The sequence below is a fragment of the Monopterus albus genome, unplaced genomic scaffold, assembly GCF_001952655.1.
Source record: "Monopterus albus unplaced genomic scaffold, M_albus_1.0 scaffold3.1, whole genome shotgun sequence".
NCBI lineage: Eukaryota > Metazoa > Chordata > Actinopteri > Synbranchiformes > Synbranchidae > Monopterus > Monopterus albus.
This window is the reverse complement of record NW_018127883.1, coordinates 10,543,770-10,565,871: the sequence shown is the minus strand read 5'-3', so window position 1 is coordinate 10,565,871 and position 22,102 is coordinate 10,543,770. Positions and strand designations below refer to the sequence as shown.

At 40.2% G+C, this 22,102-nt stretch overlaps 1 protein-coding gene across 4 annotated transcripts in view; it reads left to right on the top strand.

Annotated features, from left to right (window-relative positions):
• The window catches only part of dpp6a (dipeptidyl-peptidase 6a), a 163,665-nt gene that overhangs the window by 40,460 nt on the left and 101,103 nt on the right, over nucleotides 1–22,102 (top strand). The window contains exon 1 of one of the 4 annotated variants that reach the window (XM_020602835.1): nucleotides 9,050–9,744. The exons of the other annotated variants lie outside the window; for them this stretch is intronic. Coding sequence (XP_020458491.1) covers nucleotides 9,574–9,744 — 171 coding nt within the window. The 5' untranslated portion in view covers nucleotides 9,050–9,573. Of the gene's footprint in view, nucleotides 1–9,049; nucleotides 9,745–22,102 lie in introns of those variants that run through there. 4 annotated transcript variants of the gene reach the window in all.

Sequence of the window (22,102 nt, the reverse complement as noted above, 5' to 3'; positions counted from 1 at the left end):
TGTCTCACAAAAACTGTGATGGAGATGTAAAAAAATAATTTGGCTGTGTTTGCTGGCAGATGCCTCTCCCATGACAAGCCCAACAGACTTCACTGAAATCTCCCATTTATTTCAAGTGCCGAACCAAAAAATTTTTCTTAAATAAAATATGCACACCCAGCCTCTTGTAGGGAAGAGCTTAGCGGGAGAAAGGTAGGGGTAAGCCTGAGAATGAATCAAAAGAGACAGTCTACAGATACTGCATGTGAGAGTTTGAAAGTATGACTTGTCTTGGGGAGGCAAACCCTTTAATGGATCAGCATCAGTGAAAAGATCACTGCAAAAAAGTCAAGAAGGATAGGCAGAGCGGCGTGGAGGAGAGAAGGGAGTGGGGGGTAGGGGCAGGGACTGTCGACACGAGAGAAGCCGGGAGCACACGTTTCCAAAGAGCCTATCTTGGTGAATGGAGCGGTGTGCATCAGACCAAATCTTTGTCGCTGTGTGATTGATTGGCTAACGTGGAAGTGCACTTGGAGTGTGCCAGTCAGCTGACGGAGGGGCTCGGAGAACAGGGCTCCACTAATCCTCCCACTTCAGGTGAAGCCTCCCGCTCATTAAGCATGTGTCCAGAGGACTTTTAAGTGCTGAGGAACAGGAAAGGAGAAGAAGAGTGTTAGAGGAGCATTCGCTGTCACTTCAGTCATGTCCATGCTAATTGCCAGCCAGCAGATCGATACCACCACCTCCAAAATGGTAAGAATGAAGCTGCACTCATGCTGTAGTGAAGTGTTGAATCAGATCTTTGCTGTGACTGGAGCTTAGTGTTTGTGAGTCGTGTTTTGTCTTTATTAGTGCTAATACGCCCATGTGGTTTGCATGAGGCCAATTCACTCTAAAAATTTGTTTTTTTCGATGAATTCATTCCTCTATTGCCAGAAAGTATAACCTGCAAATCACACGTTAAAGTATTTGCAGTTGTGAATCTCATTTTAATAAAAGGTATTAATAATGATTTGCAGTCTAAGTGTGCATCTGTGTTGTCGGAAGACACGAGCAGCCAGCCGGCTCAGGCTACTATTGACTGTTAGTGGTATATAGTTGTGGTTCTTTGACAGCAGCACTGCTGTGTTGACGGGCTAGCGCTGCCTCTGGGGCTCTCCTTCATAACTCACTCAGCATCTCTCAAGGCAACTCTTCACCTGTCCTGCTAAATCAGTGTTTCTGTGTTAATCTTTTTTTCTTGATTTACCTACCTGTCCCCTCACTTGAACCATCAGAGACCCATCTTAAGTTTTGTCACATCAGTGGTCTGACTGAACATGACTTAGGCCTCAAGTGACTTTTTTTAGTATTTGTGTTTGTTTGGAGATGAAATGCACGTTGCTGCAACACACTCATCAAGTGATCTTGGTTCTTTTGGATTGTTGCAGGACTTGTGTGTTTCATAATACTTTATGGATGTAAAGACATTTTACACTACAATACTCAGGTTTCGAGGATGTGAAGTGGTTCACTAGATTCTGTGATAGAAACTAAATCACAAAAATGTGCATTTGCCCCATTATTTCACTATTCTATTCATGTAAATGTGGTCAGTCTGCACTGGGTAAACAACTACCGAATGTATCTTTTCAGCATCAGGATCACAGTCTGCTTTAATCACCAAGCATGGTTGAACATACAGAAATCTGAGTCCGGTACAGAGGCTCTCAATGTGTTGTAAGGCAACAGAAAGTAACAATGAGAATAAAAATAAAAAGTAGAGCAATAAAAATGCAAATAAGAATGAACAGTGTGTGCATTCAAATAGGAAATATGTGCAATCACTTTCACTTATCTGCTGCATTTATACCTGCTTTTATCAGGGATGCAACTCATCTTGCTGCAGATTTTCATGAGTGGGCTCTTTGTCAAAACGGAGGTGTCTGTCTCAGCTGCATTTGTCCTGCTAATATCAGATATGGGCAACAAAAAGGAAAGTGCAGTATTTTACAGCTCTCGTTGGAGATCATGCTGGTCAAAAACAGCAGAGCAGTTGCTTTTGTACATTTAGTAATCTTTTTCAATTGTTTTTTTTTAACTTGGAAAAAACCCTCATTTGAGTCTTCGATTTTTATGCTTCAAATCTCGACAGGACCCACCCTCCCATCCTCTCTCTGTCCTCCTTCAGTTTGAGTCCCCTGGTCTCAGCAACACTCGGTTTCATCAACTAGTCACCGCCAGTGCACTTAAAATGATGCACTGAATCTGCCGCTGTCTTCCCTCGTGTACCTGGAATCAGCCCTCTGATATGTGCAGATCAGATAACTTACAGCCTAGGAGCAGCAGCCTGGCCTGCCTGGGGGTTTTGATGTGCCAGATTCTAACACAAAGCTCCCCCAGTTCCTCTCATACCCCCCTAGCCAAACAGCACACATCACTACTCAGTGTTAAGATGTCTCATTTCCCAGCTAATGTGTCTAATTCCAATCAATCCTTTACATTAAAATGGTTTCCAGCTCATGAACTATTATCCCTGATGGGAATTGTTCACTTTAATCACTAGAAATGCATTTCTAGTAAGAAATGGAGGATGGTGCGTAGCAGTGTAGGAATGTATTTTAAAGATTTGTTGATACAATTAATGTTAATTGTTGAACACTTTACATTTGTTTAGTTAAACATTCTACTATGTTTCTTCAACATGGAGAAATGTTTGTGTCCTATGTGGCAGATTATGCATGTAATAATGGGGGATATATCACAAAAAAGCCACATTCAGTATTGATTCTTTGTTGAAATGACAGATGAGTGACTGCAACACACAGCACAGGCTGACATATGAATAAGTGATTTTCTCTGCAGTCATTTTTCTCTGCCGTAGCCCCTCTATGACATTAAAGTCCTGCTTCTCCTCACGTAAATCAATAATTACTTTAAATTCACAGTTTTCTATTTTTTTATTCATTCACAACCTTTTCACTTTCCGTGCCAGAATAACAAACCTAAAAAATGACTAATGTAGAATTGAATGTATCGATTTTTTTTTTTTGTGCTAATTGAAGCCATGGCCAGTTCACTTGGCCCAGAGAATTCCACAGTTGATATAAACACATATAACTGCAGACTGAGCAAAGAATAATTTGTCAAACCTTTTTCCTGCCTCTTGCTATTTGTCATTTCCAAGATTTGTTTCTCCTTCATGACGTTGTGATTCACCATAAGAGGTTCACGCCATGGCGCTGGGCAGATGGAAGCGTCGATCAAAAAAAGGTGCTGCCATTGGATTGGTGTTGAGGCTCTCAATGTGTTGTAAGGCAACAGAAAGTAACAATGAGAATAAAAATAAAAAGTAGAGCAATAAAAATGCAAATAAGAATGAACAGTGTGTGCATTCAAATCAAGTCAAAACTGTGGCTGACGTCCTCTGGTAAAACAAATTAAAAAGCCATCACATAGTGACAGCAGGTTGTTGTAGTAATAAAAAGCTTTTTCACAGTCACACTTTGAAGGTCTGTGTGTGCGTGCATGCACCATTACTCATTGTGGGGACTCGGTCTTCCTCAGACACTGGTCTGCCCCGTGCTTTAAGGTTAGGGTTAGTGATAGACCAGTGCTTTTTAGGGTTAGTCATACTAACATGTTTACAGTGATGGTGCGAACACACTGATGTTTAAGAGGTACAATTTTTAAGGTTGCCACCTTCTTTGTGTGGCAGCCCTAATTGTCTGTTGTTTTGTGTCTGCTGTTTACGGTGTAAACCTGGACCGGTGTTTGTACTGGATTCACTGGGAGCTGTGGCCCTGAATCCATTCTCTGCTCCTCCTCTATATGTGAGTCCCCATTCCCTCATTTTATCATTCTTCGATCCTTGCTCAACCTGAAAGTTGTTCTGCTCTGCCATAATAGAGGACATCCAAAAGCTCTTATTTCTGCTCCAAGGAGCGAGGAGGCCGCCTGGAGGAGCTGTAACTGAGTGCATCCTTCGAGGAAGTTTGTTATGGATTGACATTCCCCTTTGTCAGAAATCAGTTGGTGACTGGACAATTCACATGAGGGATCAGAGGAAAGGGTGTCTCATGTCAGTTAAAACATGCTTCCCACAGTTCCTCTCTCCTCACAGTTTCTCCGTCTTTGTCCTTACATGGGCAGGACTAGGATGCAAGAAGAAGACACAAGTGAGGGAAACGTGGATGCAATTAATTGAATTTGGATTCACTTCCTGTTGTTTGCAGTTAGGTCTGCTAGATGCACAGCTGCTTCTTTTCTTTGAGCTTTTGAACCTCATTTTATAAAATGCAACAAGGCACCAGCAGCTGGTGCTATCATTAGTTTTGTAGATATTTCATCGTAAATCCAAATACTAGTCAAAGTCAGTCTTTGTCCTGAAATCAGGGGATCCCCAAAGTCATTAGCCTTCCTTCTGTAGAGACCACGGATTGTCTGTATGTGACTGTAGAATGACAGACTGATACTACCATCCGTAGAGTTAGGCTGCTAGCATATGTGGCTAAAAACATGCACCCATAGCAAAACGCCCTCATAATGAGTGCTAGAAGATGCAAAATATATACGAGGCCATGCAGAATGAAGTGATTGTGCATGCTTTAATCTAAGGGGAAACTGTATTTAGAGGGATGGAAAACAAAGTTTTTAGTTTTTCATTTGAAATAATAGTGGCACTCATTGACTTGGTTCCTTCCATGTGCTGTTTTCAGTCCCCACTACTGGATTTCTTGGGCTACAGTTGAGCCACTACAATGATAAATCAACCCTCAGCAAACAGACGTTTTCTACTGGGACTGTCATCTCCACCATATGTGAAATTATTCCACTGGCTTTGTCTGGGAAATAGAATCCAAGTCAACTGAGAAGCATGAGATAACTTAAATTCATTTTTCCCCTTTCCTCTTCCCAGCCATGTGTCTGCAAATTACCTTTGTGCCTATTATACACTTCACATGTGCTTGATGTTTCACTGTTTCTGCTTGTGCCCGTTCTGGCTCTTTTTTATTTCTCCCCTTCAGCCCTCTTCCCTGCGAGCTCTGTCCCTCTAAATTTCCTTGGGACTTTATTTTACCCATTTCAAATAGGATTTGGACTCAATTTGCCATGCTTCATGTCACTTTGCCAGAGAATTCCACAGTTGATATAAACACATATAACTGCAGACTGAGCAAAGAATAATTTGTCAAACCTTTTTCCTGCCTCTTGCTATTTGTCATTTCCAAGATTTGTTTCTCCTTCATGACGTTGTGATTCACCATAAGAGGTTCACGCCATGGCGCTGGGCAGATGGAAGCGTCGATCAAAAAAAGGTGCTGCCATTGGATTGGTGTTGAGGCGAGTAGGTGGTTTCACAGCAGCAAATGACAGCACCGATTAATTTGGCCACAGCGTCAGGCTCCAGCACCTTCAATCTCCCCTTGTCATTCAAAATAAGCCTGTAGCCAGTGGCCGCAACACACCCACACTCATTCACACACAGAAGGCGCAAAGAGGTGTTTAATGTCAAGCTGAAACTTAGCCTGGATGTTCCCTGAGAATGCATGTTCCCAGGAAGAAGCCTTTAAATTAATCAGACTTATAAGCTGCCACATTTTAAATTGCAACTGCAGCATATTGGCAATACTTTAGGCTAGATGTAAGTGTGTGTTAAATGACTACATGCTGAAAATCGGGTTTTCTTGTCATAAAGCAGACGTCCAACAGACCCAAATATCCCAGATAATGGCCACATTGATCCTCCCTCTGTGAAGCTTGGGATTGAAGGTGGAGGTTTATGACGGTGTTCTCAGTGAGAAATGGACTGCAACAGGGAAGTGTGACACTACAGTGTAAATTATTGAGCCTCTCTTTCTCATCTGAACCTCTGCTACTGCTGTGAACACCTACTTCCATCACAGCTTCAGACTTTTTTTTTCTTTTTTTTTTTACATACTGTATTTGTCCCTGGCAGAGTTTTCATAGACGGTGCTAAATATGAGTCTAACCTTGGGGAAATTGGTCTGAGATTATGTACAGGGCATCTAAAAGTGTTTCCACTAAAATCAGATCCTGATCGCTTTTCTTTATCCTGCATGGACAAATATTGATCGCCTTCCAATCACAATGACCGATTGACTGACCATCTTTCTCCGACCACATTCGTTGCCATCTGACAGTCATGCAGCTTCAAATGTTCTGGTAGTGACACAGATTTTAGAAACGCTGCATGGACAGTAACACAACAACTTCCTCTGCCACCTCAGCCCAGCTGCTTCTACACCACCTTTATTTTTGTGATGGTCAAAATGATCTAGACACTGCCACCCTCCAGAGTTGTTCCAGGCCAGAGAGACACATGTGGCTTGATGAGTATCTCTCTCACACAGGAGCATGAAATGAGAAACTGTCCATCATAAATCATGCTGGTCTGTAGACAGAAGGGGATGTGCTGGCGTAAGCGAACTCACAGGTGTGCTTAGAATTTTTTTCATGAAAGCAATATTTTTTTAAGCAACATGGAGATCAGTATACATAAATGGAATCAGTTTATCCACCAGATGCCACTCTTTGTTTTGGAACTTTTGTCCACTCTTTGCTGTATATGAGGTTGCAGTTTTACCCACTGACTGTATATACGATGGACAGTCTGAACACTCTCAGGAGTGAAGCCACTGTGCCTCGATCAGCCCCTCATGGGTGGTTGCGGTATAGACCATAAATCCTGCCCCCTCCATGTTAGTGAACGGGGCATGAGCCAAACTAAAACCTACAAAAAATATATTTTCCCAGAGGTGATTTCTGCCATCTTTGGTAGATGTTATGTGTTTCTGGTTAGTTTTTAAGTTATTTGATGATACTATGCTTCTATGCAGAATCTGGCAGCAAAATGTCAAGATGGCAGCTGCTGCATTCATGATTTGGCTTCACTTTTGCATAGTGGAGAAAAGTGGTGACACGTCATCCATCTTCATATAATCAATGGTTTTAGCTTTAATGTCTTTACTGTATTTATGAGTGAAAACTGCTCCCTGTCATTGGCTTTATGCAACATTTTAAAATGCATTGTGATTGTTTCCAAACCCTGTACGGACTTTTTCATTGTACCAGCGCTGCTTCTTTCATCATCTATATGTTTGGCTGATAAGTCTGTCCCTCCCCACAGACAGAGGTGTCTACCTGGGATAAACCACCAGCTCTACCCTCTGCTGCTCATTTGCAGAGCTGATCTACCACAGCCTGCTGCATTAAACTACAGGGGAGACATAGAGATAATCACATTTAATACTTGTATGATTTCAGTTGATATGATGCAGTGATCTAATAAGGTGGAGCAGCAAGAGGGCAAAGACCATTCTGCATGTCCAGGAAGTGTCTTACCATTCATTTTCATACATATCCTGTCCACCTTAAAATGTACTGCATCAGTAGCCGCATGAGTTCCTGCAGTTCGACAAAGCTTGCCCATCTTTTTTCATACTGATCACAGCAGTACAGTGTCTGAAAACTGAATTGTATTTCTGGTTTGAGATGATCTTGATGTACAGCCGCACACTAGAGCATTATTTTCCTTTCTTGGAAATCAATGGTAAAATAATTTGCAGAGCAGGAGTGTGTGCTCTGTGTGTGTGTGGGGGGGGGGGGGGGGTTAGTTTGCAGCTGAGTAATCATGTAATGGAGCAGTAGGGTGTGTTTTAATGTTTTCAGGAAGCTGTTTTAGTTGAAGGGTAAATCTGAACAGATGTGAGTTATTTGCTCTCGACAGGCTGTGAATATATATAGAAGGAGGAAGTTTGTGTTTCATGAAGCTTTGAGCTTCTTCCAGTCTGTGTTGAGTGGATGAGTTATTATCCTGTGTTTTTTTTACTCTGTGAGGCTGAAATCACAACACACTCATGTTCTGTACACATAGGGTGGTGTTCTGTATTCTGTGAGATCAAATTCGATTCTAGGTCTGTTCTGTTCTAAATGACTGTTCCTTTGTTGGCTTCGCAAATAAATCTAAATGATCAGGTGTCAGGCCATCGATACAGAGTAACAAGTTTTGTCTGTTGATGTTTCCTTACTTTTATATGCAAAGAGTGTGATCAGCTGCTAAACAGTCTTCATATGGCTCAGTTCCTTGCTTTAAAAACTCGTGTCTTTTAAGGGTATTTTTTAATTTAACTGTAGTTTTCATCACTTTCTACTTGCAGTCAGGTTTGTGGAGCCTCAGTCCTTCAGGTCATGGTATGGCTGCAATGCTAAAGTTAGACCTGCTAGAGGTTACTGATGACATTTCACCTCTCAAACAAGAAGCTTCTTCAATCCCACAACTTTACATTTCAGATAATTGACTGATAAGTTGATAGAAAAATATTGACAATAATTTTGATAACTGAGTACTCATTTCAGTTTTTTCCAACAAAATGCTCAATATTCAGTGTTTCAAAATTCTTTCAATGTGACATACTTATTTTTTCTTTGTAAAAAAAGGTGAATCAGTTTGGGTTTTAGTCTCTGAGATAAGACACAGTAAAATGCATTTTCCCTATTTTGTGAATTTAAAAATCAGCAGATTAATTGAAAAATAATCAGCAGATTAATAAATAAAAAAACAATGTTGCTGCCATAATGCGGCATTATGCTGTGCACTATGTATTTTAGTTTCAGCTGTTAAATGCATGTTTATACTAAAAAAGTATTATATACGCAACAAGACTTTATTTAATCTTTTTAATGCATAGAATTTCATTTTATCCCACCTAAGACCAACTGCATGTATTATATATTGTCATGATTGTGAAGTCCCACCAGGATGCTGCTTTATTTGTGGAATTAGTGGAAGAAAATAACCAATTACTTCTAAATTGGAAACAAGACATAAAACCTTTCCTCCATCACATGCAATTTAAAACGAATGAAAAGAAATATCTGTATAATCTTTAAGGATGTCAGACGGATTCAATTTCTCATTCTATGGTCTAATCCGACTCCCTGCCTTTAAACTTTTTCCTGAGTTTCGTCCACATGGGGGCGCGCTTGCTCTCTGCATGACACTCCTATTGACCCACTTGGAGGCAAAGATAAGAAACTAATAAGCGACTTCAGCCTCCTATCTGCAAAGTCATGATAAGTTCCGACCGCGAACCTCTGATATCTAACATATTAATGTTGCGTTGGGTCGCTCGCAGCTCTTTGGTTTCTGTGCTCACTTATGAAGCAAAGAGCTATTAGTCCCCGAACGGTTATCAGCCGCCACGGTCTTTTCTGCCACTACAGAGGGGAATAGGGAGACGGGATATCGCTGTGGCTGCTTTCTCCGTTTTTCGGGTCCGGACCACGAGTGTTTTATTTGGTCTCCTGTAACGCACAGTCGTTTGTTTTTGCATTAATTTCGCATCAAGTTGGGAAAGTGTGGAAACCGAGTCGCAGCAGCACCAGTGAGACCCGACCAGTGAGCCTGAAAGTACGTGATGTGAATGCTGAACACAGCTTTTTTTTTCCCCCAACTGTTTTAACCGAACTAGAGCATTTTCTAATCCAGTTACCTCAGTTAATACCCATCGACCTCCTCTAATTTGATCTTTTTTATATAGATTGAGAACATAGACCCGGCAATTACAGTTTATTTTTTGACAAATAGTCGAAATGGCGTCACTGTATCAGAGATTCACCGGTAAGATCAACACAAACAAATCCTTCCCCAACCTTCCAGAGGGGAGCCATCTCCTGGGACATGGTGTGGAGGGAGAAAAGACGACGGAGAGCCAGCGACCCCAGCATCAGCATCAGTACCATCGGGAGTGTGAGGACGAGGATGTAAGAAACTTGCGCTGTCATGGTCCGATTAGAACCATTTTCACGTAGATAAAGATGAACCAATACGCTCTTAATTACAGTAATATACGTTGAAATGACACAATGTATTGATTGTAGAGTCAGTAAAATAATTTGTCTAGTTAATGCCGTTTTGCAGTTAATTAACTCCCCCCTTTTCCAAGTTCTGTCAAAACTTGCGCCTCATTTCCTCAGTTGGTTGGCTTGTCTGTCAATAAATGACGCGTCAGTTACGTCTCTTGCACAGTGATCTGCGCTCAGTGGCTGTCTGCTCTATTAATAAACCTTACAAATCACACGTCACTAGTTTCACACCATAGATGATGATCACGTGTTACTTTTACATGTGTTATGATGTAATCAGCCTTGAAATAAGATTGTTGAAATGAGCGGAACTAATGTTTAAATCGTGACTTATACAAATCCCACACTGACGAGAATCATCATTATTAACTTTGGTAATGTTTTTTTTTTTCCAAATTTGCTTGCTTTTGTCCCGCCAGCTGAAATCCCTATATGTTTAAAGATGATGGTAACAAAATGCAACAGAAACTTGCGCAGTGTGACTTCAGAACTATGTTTGTGAACCCCAGGTTATTTATTTGTGGACGATTTCCATCAGGGTCACCTTGGTTCTTTGCAATGGCGTTGTTATAATCCAGGTCCTGACTGAGTCCGAAACGCTGCCAAACGTTCAGACCCCCGGCGCTGTCCGTGGTCCTGAACACCGACGTGTCGCTCTCCAAGGTGCTGAAGCGGTAGTTCAGCTTTCACTTGTCCATTTACTCCAATCGCATAAAAACTCTTCTGTCTTTCTTGTGAACACATTTGCACTTTCTGCTATCATAACTGTCAGTTGATATATTTATTGCCCATATTTGAAGTTATATTGTAAGTAAAAACAAGAATGGCTTGGAGATTTGAGTTAAAAATGTTGCACCTTTAGGTTTGCTGATACCTTCCTTTTATATGATGGTTGTTCTTTTGGTGTTATTCTTCTTCGCTTTCTGCTTTAAAATGTACTGCTGCTTTACCATTTGTCAGGACAGAGATTTATCACCATCGTGGTCTGAGCTTGAGTGTAGTCATTGTGAGTCTGCTACAGTACACATTTAATTTGATGTCAGCTCAGTTAGGAACATGACATATTTGCTTCAGATCACTAAAATGCTTAATTGTCTACTTTGAAACATAAATCTGTCTCATTGATTATTATTTTATTAACATATTGCTGTAATTTTTGATGTAATCGGAGTACCTTGCTCAGAAAAAGTAGCATAAGCTGTGCATGACCAAGCTAGGTGGTAGCTAAATTCACTTTTCACCAAGCTAGGTGGTAGCTAAATTCACTTTTCACCAAGTTTAAACAACATAAAAATACTTACTTGGCTTTTGTAGCAGTGTCATTCATAATGTTTCAATAACATATTCAGTTTTGAGGTTGCAAAGCTTGAACATAATTTTAGTTCTCTAGGACTATAAGTCACAGAGTATAAGTTGATATAGTAAAGAGGCTGATCTTGATTAGTCCTCTTGTGTACATTCTGAACAATGAGTGGTGCTTCGCTGGTATGAAACAAGGTAGAAGAACTTTGACGATAGTGCTTTTTTCAAATATAGGGGCAATTAACTTATTCCAATGTAAAAGTAAACCTACGCTAAATGTTAATATTAAGCAAGCATTTTATTTGCTAGCTGTGCTGTACAGTAAGGTTCAAGGGGGAAAATGCTGGCTGAGATGTACATGAATATAACATGAGGTTGATTTATTGACTAGTGGCCATGTCTTTGTGTTTGCTGGTGCAGAGACTCCAACATGATCTGAAATCAATGCAGTGATGTATAGTCCCTATTCATCAGCTTGAGAGCATGGTGGGGGGTGAGAGATGTGATGATAAAAACCCTGTTCTATGGTCTAATTGGTTTTTAGATGTTTTCACCTTGCTCTATCCATTTCATGTACTCAACATATACACATATAAACCGAACCTATATAGTACTTTTATCCTCACCTCGACGAGTGCTCTTTTTAACTGTCAGTCCAAGCTTTGCTGTCTGTCCTGCTGTGGCCTTAACGAGCGAGTCTGGTGGAGGTGACATTTACATCACACTGTGTGGATGAGAACCAGAGCCCACTGGGATGAAGAGCTCATCCTCTGACTCAACCCCCACAGCCCTGCTCTGCCTCTTCAAAACTTTATCCACCATTTTCTCCTCTGCTGCTACACCACCCTTACACAGCACTTCTTTGTGACTCAACGACTTAGCAATGCAGGCGCTATCAGAGGGTTTTATTGTACCTCATTTTGTTGTAAAATGCCTTAATATGCTGCAATGCTTTCTGTTTTTGTACAGTCTCTCTATACTTGCTTGTAATGCTTGAGATGTTGGAATCATTACACATGTTGTACTCACTGTACATCCCTCTGGTTAAAGGTGTCAGTTAAATGCTTTCGTTGTCAGCACTGCGGTCACACCACATCCTTTCTCTTTCTAAAACTGTCCCCCATATCTCTGTCCATGTGCTATGGTACATTTTTGCAGCCCATCTCTTTTGTAAGTTATACTAGCTTACATGTGAATTCTGTAAAATATAAAGTGAATGGACAGGTTGAGGTTTACTGTGCTACTGATGGCCACCTTTGCTTTTCCTTTGCTTAGCCAAGTACCTTAGTTCAGTGGTTTCCAGCCTGTGACTGGGTGCCCTCTAAATGATCACAAGATACAGTTCAGGGCTTCTGCAATAATTAGAGAGGTAAGAGAGGTTTCTTTATTTGGCTTTTAGTGTCTTTGTGAAATATTAGATAGTTTTACCGTTTTTGGTCTTGAACAGTTAATAAAATGAAACCATTTGAGGAGGTTATGCAAAACCGCAAAAACCTCATAGACATCTGAAACATGACAACACGTTATCAGTCACAAGTTGGAAGGTTGGAACCACTGGTTTAATTGTGCAGTACAATGCTATAATAATACATCGTATTTGATAATAATCTGTTTTTGGCATGAAAGTAACCAGTAAGTCTGGCAGTCAGATGAACATGCTAGAGTAAAACAGAAGCCAAGTTTAGACAGCGTCTTCCTGTTCAGTGCTCAGACACACAAATACACATACATAGACATGTGCACACACATTTGCGTGAATATAAATGCCTCTTAATGACATAGCTTTCTCGTAACCAAAGTCACAGCAGTAATTCAGATTAGCACATATGCAGGTACTCAGCTAGTGTCAGATTGCTTAGTTTAAACACCTAATCAGATAAAAGGTTTCTGATCAGTGTTTGTTCTACGTATGAGGACTCCATATAGAGGAATTAGTCTCTGTCAAATAGACAATGCATTTAAAACAACTCATTATCGCTCTTGTTTGGTGTGAGCTTGACTTATTTTCCATCACTGGCTAAATCTTTTTTTGTCAGTAGATTTGATAGTGATCTTAGTTTGAAATCCTCTGTGATGATGATTTCTGGCTGGTGAAACAACTCATTACAATCTAATCGGGAGGTTTTGTTTTTCTCCCAGAAACTCGCACTAGGCAATCCCACGTTATCTCCATCTAGTGTGGATCCATTTGCAGTTGTTCAGGTTTCACTGACATCTGTTGATATTTGCAGTTCAGTTGAAATATGAAAACTTTAATGACCAATATTTTTTATAATTTTTTTAACCTTGCCCTCCTTTGGTCCAGTCCAAATCAATCAAGGCAGTGTTATTATCTAAAACCCTTTGGCTCCCACTGGAGCCTCTAATTTTCCTGGCAGCTTCATTTTAAATTGAAAGGTACATGCAGTCTCACATTTCAGCCTCATTAATTAGACATGTTCTCCAGTGGCATTTAAGCCAGCGAAAAGACAGAGAAAAAGCAGAAACTGTTCTTTACTTTCACCATCAAAGCTTCGTCCCTGTGGTGTGATTTTTGTCTTTTTTTTCCACTGACCACATTAACAGAATAAACATCAAAGTTTAGTTTGTTTCTGTCTGGTAGAATCGACACAGCCATAATGAGACTCAGGAGACATCTGGTTAAGACTCAGACCTCTAACACACAGGACAGTGAATGCATTTTTGTGTGTGTGTGTAACGTGGACAGAAAGGGGATGGATTGTGTGACAGCCAGTTTCCGATTCTAGGACTATGTTAACACAGATTATAATGATGAAACACAGATAAAGGGAAGCAATTTTGTATCCTTTTTCTCTTTCAGCAGATATCAGTTATTTTGGTGTATAATCAAAGTCTGAATAAGTCTGGGAATCATTTTGTCCTCAGTGTCTCTGTCCTTACAGTGCCATCATTAACAGAAAAAATATGTGGAGTGCAAATATTAATATGCAATATATTATTTGGCTTAATTTGGCTGAGTCAGTTGCCATAACCATTATCCTTAATGCTAATATAGATTTGAATTATTCTGGCTGACGTAGATGAATGAAAACCTAAAATAGTCCCAACAGTGTTTGTGACACTCACATAGATAATATTCTCTGTCGATTTGGTTTATTAACTTAGATGCTGTATTTACTTTTTCTTTCTTCTCCGACAATCTGTTTTATTTTTCATTAGCTTTAACCACAATGCAACACAGGCTGTTATTTTCTGTCTGATCACTTCAGTTTATTTCTTGTGCACCATTTGCTGTAAGCCTGTTGTAACATAACATTATAATAAGTCTGCTGTGAGGGTGAACATAATACCAAGTGATGCATGCTTCTGTGTAATCGTTTAATGCCATGGCACACTCCTGACGGTGTAGATAACTAATTAGGATGTATTTGCACAAGTACTCATAACTCACTGTACAGTTCTTACAGTATAAACATCATAGACCATGGGTAGAACTCAGCCAAACTCCAGTGCTTAGAAACCTGAGGTTGAAGCCTCAAGTTGACTGTTGATACTTTTAGCACCATGACCCCATTGATGGCTGTGTTTTCTGTTTGTTGGTCAGTTGCTCCACCACTTTGGCCCAGACTGAAGTCTCTCAACAATTTGAGAGTAGATTGTGTTCAGGAGTAAGCGGTATAGATAATGGATAGATGATCAATAATGGCACTTAAAGTATAGCATCATCAGTCTATACACTTCATTAATGGTGCCATCTGGAGATCTGTGTGTGAGTGTGAGAGTGTTTGTGTGTGGTGAGTTTGCTTTTCAGATCCCAAACACCAAAATATTCCTTATATTTCCTCTGCTTTCACTTTACACTGCTGTTTGTAGCAGTTATGTGCACAGAGGGAGGGTTAGCAGCATGGGATAAGCCTGTACCACTCACTGAAGGGATTTGTAAAATAATGACAGAATCAAATGTGTCATTTCTGAAGGCTACAGCAAAAAGAAAAACAATAATTGGACCATTACATTTCTCTTTTAGACTTTTGACATGTCCCTGGGAGCCTGTGTTTTTCAGAAATGGAGAAACAAATGCTAAGAAACAAATAAAAATAGGGCAGGTTATAGAAAACAAGAAAAACACTGGTCATCAATACCAAGGTGGCATCATGTGACTCAGTGTTGATGTCTGCAACTCTCCAACTGGTGCTGCATTCCTCTCTGTGTTGCTGCTGCTTGTCTGGCAGCTAGCTGACGATAACAGATGGTGGGCATTAATAACTTCATATCAGCGTAAAATGAATTTTTATCTGGCCTCCTGACAAAGCATTTTCACTGTGGGGAGATGCAGGCAGTGGAAGAAGAGGACAGGGAAACATTCACCAAAATGTTCCTCTTGTGGGTTTAAAGCAGAGCTATTCCCCACATTCATCTCCTTGACACGTGCACATAGCTGTGCACAAATGCACACAAACACACACACACACAGGTCTTAAGAGCTCTGCTGCATTTTACTGTTATGGGTCACAAAACTGGAGTGCTGATTTAGTCATTATGACTGGGTGCATATTTTTTAAGATTAGGAAGGAAACAGAAGAGAGACAAATAACTGAAGCATTCTTACTGTGATTCCCATGAAGCTGCGACTGATGTTGAACATTAAAAACTCATTTTAACATGGGGGTTTACCGTTATATGATGCAATTTGGTCACTTTTATTTTCTAAAACTCCTTCCAAGCAACTCAGGCCACCTTTGTTATGAGCTTGCAAAGATTTTGTTTTCTCTGTTGGCCTAAATTTAGCCATATTTGTTCAGGCTTGTGTGTGGCTTTTGTGTATATTGATGTGTCTCTCTTAAAATTGATAGCTTGTTCCATGTAACCTGACACAGAATATTTCTCTAAGTGCAGCATATTGCAGTGAATCAGAAATAATGTGTCAATTATTGTGTGCTCTGGGGAACCAAAAATAAACTTCATATAATCACATGATGGTCTGTAAATGCTGAAATAAATTGAGGTTTGACAAGAGAAAGCATTGCTTGAAGTACCCCCAGTGCACCACTAGAGGCTCTCCTGTTCCTGTCTCACAGTGAGGTACATCATTTGTAAGGTGAGCTAAAACATATTCTGGAAGCAGAGTCTACAGGGACTGAAGGCCAATCATATACAAAGTAAGGTTAAATCAATGGTACAGAGGATGAGGGATGAAGAAAGGAAAGCGCAGAGACAGAGGGAGGAGGGAGGAGGGGACAGCAACTGAGGAGATAAAGGATGCCTTAAAGGCAAAAGGGACCAACAGAGAAAGACGCCTGATCAAAACCAGAGGCAGATAATTGAATAGAGAATTATATGATAAAAGATGAATAGTGTGTCTCAAAGACAGTAGTAGAGAGAGGATGTGACCCAGCCTGCTCAGACTGGAGGATCACAGCAGAGGCCTAGAGGAAGTTGTTTCACTTGACTCCCTGCCTTGTAACCACTGGATCAGCTGAAGGAAATAGTAGTAGCACTGGTAGAGTTCCATGTTGTGGTCATAACAAATGCTCTTGACATTGTGCAGAGGGCTTGGTATTAAAGGAAAAACACACTCAAACAAACCATTTGGGTCATTCCATGGAAATGGTTTTTGGGTACTTGTACTTTTTTTCTAAACCTCCTCTGTTGAGCATAACGTTTCCACCCTGTCACTCAAAAAAACAGGAAGAAAGCAAATTTTTACTGAAATTTTCAAAATGGATTTATATAAAAACATGGTTTCTTCATTTAGTGGCATGGTAGGTGTGTTGATAGGTTTGACCACAGAGAGAATTTTGGCCATATTACTTTGAATTTTCCTGCCCTGTCACATTCTACCCCGTCACTGAATTGGTTTACCTGTTGTCCTGTGATGGGGTGGAACAAACCAACTCTGACATCTTGATATAACAGAATAAAAAAGAAAGCAAGTAGCTCCTGAAGTTGCAAATAATGTTTTATCGCAGGTCTACCTATTAAATTTGCTATTAAATAGAATGTTTTGTTTGGTTATGATAAAAAAATCTTATAATTCCAAGGTCCGATCAGTTCAGTTTCCGTGGAATGACTCGGTCATTTAGAGGCACTTTACTCAGTATTTATGTATTCAGTGTGTAGTAATTAGCATCACCAGTGATCTGCCTGCATTTGTTGAGCTTAAAAACAACACTGGCATCATCTAACCAGATTTGACAACAGTATCTGTTTGTGTTAAAATCATTGCCTCATCTACACAAATAAAGTTCATACAACAGCTCTCTCTGACTTATAGTCTTAGTTAATGAATTGAGGTTGTTGCTGCAGAGGTTCTGTGTTGGCCAATCTATACTTATCCATTACTGAGCTGAAGTTGTTTCCAGAGTTCTTCACACACTAGAATTGCTTTTCTTTCTTTTCCTCTGACCTGCTGAGAGCTTCTGAATAGAACCAAGTCCACGATCGTCAGCACTGCTCTTTCCTTCTTCCTCTGATCCATTACCTTTCCCCCCCTCCCCACTGCTCGCCTTTTTGACCTGGTGTCCTGTTGAACAGGGTCAACTCACTGAAGCATAGCATCAGCAACCTCATCTCTTGTCTGCGACATATCAGGTCAGGGCCGTGCGGGTCCAATCTTTGTATCGTAAATGAAATGAGATATATTGTCCAGAATGTCTAAGTTTAAACCGTCTTATGTCGGCTGAGATGAAGTTGAGCTGTTACTTTCCAGTTTATCCACAGCTACTTTGGCAGAAACCATGACTGGGAGGTCTTATTGTTTTATCTCTTCATTATTTTATAGCATTTATATTATTTTTTGTTTTAAATTCAACCAAAGTATTGCCATCAGGCTGTGAGGCATAGTTACTTTAGATACTGAAGCCAAAATGCCCTACAAATTCCTACAGGATCATGCAGTACATGTGATTCTAATGTTTCATATTTAAGACCAAATGATGTTTTATACCTATTTAAATACTGGTTTTTATATCAAACAACATTTATAAACAATAATGCAAAGGCCACTCCACATTTGTAAACCGCTCCAAATTCTGATAGTGATTTTGTGCAGTTTGTGACGCTCTTTCTGAGCGTCACCGTTTTACAGACCTAGGTTTTGTTATGCATAACCACATCCATACCTTATCGATACATGTTCAAACCATGACCCCAAAGAAAAAGACAAAATTGGTTCGATAAAAGCACAATAAAGCCATCAGTTCCCTTAAAGAGTACAAGCACTGGTGACCCTGTGTCCACAGTTTCACAATTAGCTTCACAATCCAGTGTGGAGTGTTCTCCTAAGGCATAAATGTGGTATCAGTAATATCAGTTTTATAAACTGCTTTTTGAGTGGACTTAACCTTTAAGTTTCCAGCAATTTATTGCAGGTGTAGACCGCTTAAAATGCTGGTTTATCAAACGCCTTGCTCACACACGTACATGGGCAACTCTATGGCAAAACACTAATGTATTTTCATATTTATGGCATCTTCAATAAAAATGATTTTTGCATGTGTGTCATCTCAAGCTCTTTGCTACTTTCAGGTAGATTCCACATATAGAGAACATCTGTAACTTACACCTTCATGTCTGCATGTACACATTTCATGCTGTGAGTCACAGTCTGTAACAAATGCCCCCAGCTCTTTTTATTGGTTTTGAATCCATACAGTCATTGCAGAACATTGTGAGCCTGTGACTGGGCTCATGATAAATGCACCCTCCTGTCTCTGTGTGAAGAATTACTCTCAGATATGAACTGAAGGGAAGGGAAACATTTTTATTTTCAGCTGAGAATATTGCTTTTCTGTGGCTGTGGTTTTGTGCTTAGAGTAGAGCTGCCTGGAAAAAGAACTTTATTTGAACAACAGAAGGAGGAAATAATTTGATGAAATGGTCGACAGTGTTGTGAAATGAGTTTATTTTCTGAATGCTGTTTGTGAAAAACAGAGGATAGCTTACAATAACCTGCCGCTGAGTAAGAAATGAGCGAGGCTGACGAAGCAACAATGCGCCGCCCGGTCCTCAGTCCTCAGAGAAGATATAAGAGCTTTGGGAAATCCTTCATCATGATGGACCGGAACGACTTCTGGGTCAAGCGAGGAATGAGGAAGGATAAAATAAGGGAACTGGGATTCACCTGGAGACTTAGTGAGGACAAAGATCACTGTGTTATTGTTGGTCTTCTCTGTTTCCAGTTTCTGACAAAATGGTTCACAAATACAGTGCTACAGCTCTAGGTGAGCATTGGAGTGTCCTTGAACACACCACCAAGGAGAGTTGGCCGAAAGCCTTAATGGACATGACAGGATTAAGTCTTTTATAGTGTAATACAGTACATATATGGAGTGGAAACAACTGTCTGAAAGGTGGTCAGCATTAATGCAAAGCATATCCAGAAATTGATTTAGGCAAATGAGTAACATTAGAGAGGGATGTGCTGTTATTCTCTTGTGCTTTTAGGAAGAGCACACTTAAAATTAGCTGTGAGATTTGGCATTTAAATCTACTGCCATTGAGGATTCAAAGCCTATGAATGAGACAGTTATTAATTTGTTCTAGCACCCAGTTTGTGTGATAACATAGGCACAAAGGGATGAGGATTTGTAAGTGATCTTTGTGCAACTTGGGTCTGCGGGAGTTGAGTCATTGCACTGCGGATGCTCCCATGTGATTGGCATTTGGCTTGCATCAGCACAAACCAACGCAGCACGAAACACACGGGGGGGTAGAGGCACGTGGAAGACATACAAATACACACAACAGCTCGACAACTTTCACATGAACATGAACACACTTTGGCTCTGACAGGAAATAAAGTGCAGTCAAGACAATATTGACGCTGTGAGTGTGGCAGTGTCTGTGCTTGCTCTGGTGGTCATTTCTAAGAAGCATCAGTGTGTATTGTCTGTCAGGATGGAGGCCAATGCACCAAACCCATCCTCAGTAGAAGTCAAGATTCACTTCCAAACTGTCCTTTCGAAAGTGTCACTTTCTCATGGTTCCCGATTTCTTTTCCTACTCCTCCCCTCTCTCGTTTAGCCTCCCTACCTCTCACCTACCTATCTTTACTTCTCCCCTCTCTCTTGTCAAACTGACAGGTAGCGGCCTCCCCAGCGTCACCCTCCCTCATAATAGTTTGTCTTTTTTGCTCCAACAGATCCATTAGTATTCCATTTCAGGGGCTGTAAGCCACACACTGCAGCCTGCCTGATTTAGCTATCCCTGTTTGTCAGCATTGTTCTGACCAGTGAAGGCCTTGGATAGGGCCCCGACAGTGGTTGGGCCTGAATTATGTATACGACTGATAAATACTGTAATGTCCTGTATGTCAAAGAAGGGAAGATAGAGAGAGCTTCTGCTGGAGTTTGGTGTAAGTAACAATGTGCTGAAAGTGCACTTTGGTAGAGTTGGAGGGAAAAAGTAATAGACTTTCCAAGACTGAAACAGAGCAAAAAAAAGAAAAAGCTGTTGTTCAAACAAAGTTAGCAATGCCTTCTACTGCAGAGTGGAGGGAAATGATGGCGCCATGACCGTCATATATATGTCAGTGGGTTTGACCAGTAACTTATGGGGGTTTAGGCTAGTAAACGTAGCTGTACAAATGACATTACAGAATAAGTTTGTTCATTTTTTGGCTCCAGATTTTAGCACTTCAAAGAAAAACACAGTGGGGTCTTTAAAACAAGTGACTCAAGAGAATAAAGGTGCTGTTAGCAAAAAATAACTACATCAGAAATATAAGCTCAAAGTTGAAACAACTGGCCTATGTTATATCCCATTTATTTATTAAAAATTGTAAGCTTTTACTTTCATGTCATTGTCAGATTAGCTGTTTGCTTTGCATTCGATGTTGTAATCCTGACTGAGCCAATTTGGGACACAGCTTATTGTGAATTACAGGCTGAAGTTTTGCAGTAAGCTGATACTCATATTTCCTAATGTTCTGTTTTGCCTGTTTTGTATTTGACGGTCCTTCCAAAATTAATCCTATTTAATCTGTAAAGACCACACTTTACATAAGTTGTTTGGCAGCACAGTTTTGGGAGACTTTTTTCAGGACTGTGACAGTCTGTACTGTAGTGTTTAGTGTTGTGAGGTTTTATGTACTGTATGTATTAGGAAACTATGTTTTGTTGTTAGCAGGAGTAGCCTCTGGGCCAGAAGCACCCCTATTAAAATACTCAAAATTCAAAAAATCTGAATAGTGTTAATATATCAAGGCTGCAGTCTTGTACATTAATGATGTCTAAGCTCTCAAAAATGGACAAGCCAATAATGTTTTCAAGATTTGTGCACGTGTAAGCTGCCAATGCTAATCAGACCACTGTGAATGAATGCATGTGGCTTCATTATGAGCTCCTAGGTGAGCAAACACTGCAAGTGTACATAGACATGCACACTCAGTTTCTGTCTCATCACATAGGTATGGAACAAATGGAGGGACGTGACTAGACAAAGTGTTTCCCCAGCTCATAGACAATGTGAAGTGCCTCATCTTTTATGTATATGGGCAATTTGATGTTGATTACAATGAACACAAACGAAGATTCGTCATATTTTACTGCCTCTGTCATTGTGAAAAATCACATCTGGTGAGATTAATCATGTCTCAAAAGAAGAAAAACAAGACATAGTGAAATTATGTTGATTTGTATCAGTTTTTATGAGGTGACTATTAGTGTCAGAATGTCATTTTGGTCATAATGGTGCATAATTTTTATATGAAAGTCTGACACCATCCTCCTGTAATGACTGTACATGTCATTTGTGCCAACAGGTTATTACTATCAGTTACCAACAGTTGCAGCTGTTTCCATGACAATGAAAGTTTGTAAAGCTTGCCACTGTGATGTACGAGGTTTAAAATTAGGCCTGATTTGGTTAATTTGCCAATAGCTACCGTGTACGCCGTGTACACATGTACATGTAAGTTAAAAGGAATCCTACAAACGCAAGGCAGAAAAAGATAAACGTACTGTAGGACTGTTCCTCACTGTGTAAAAGATCA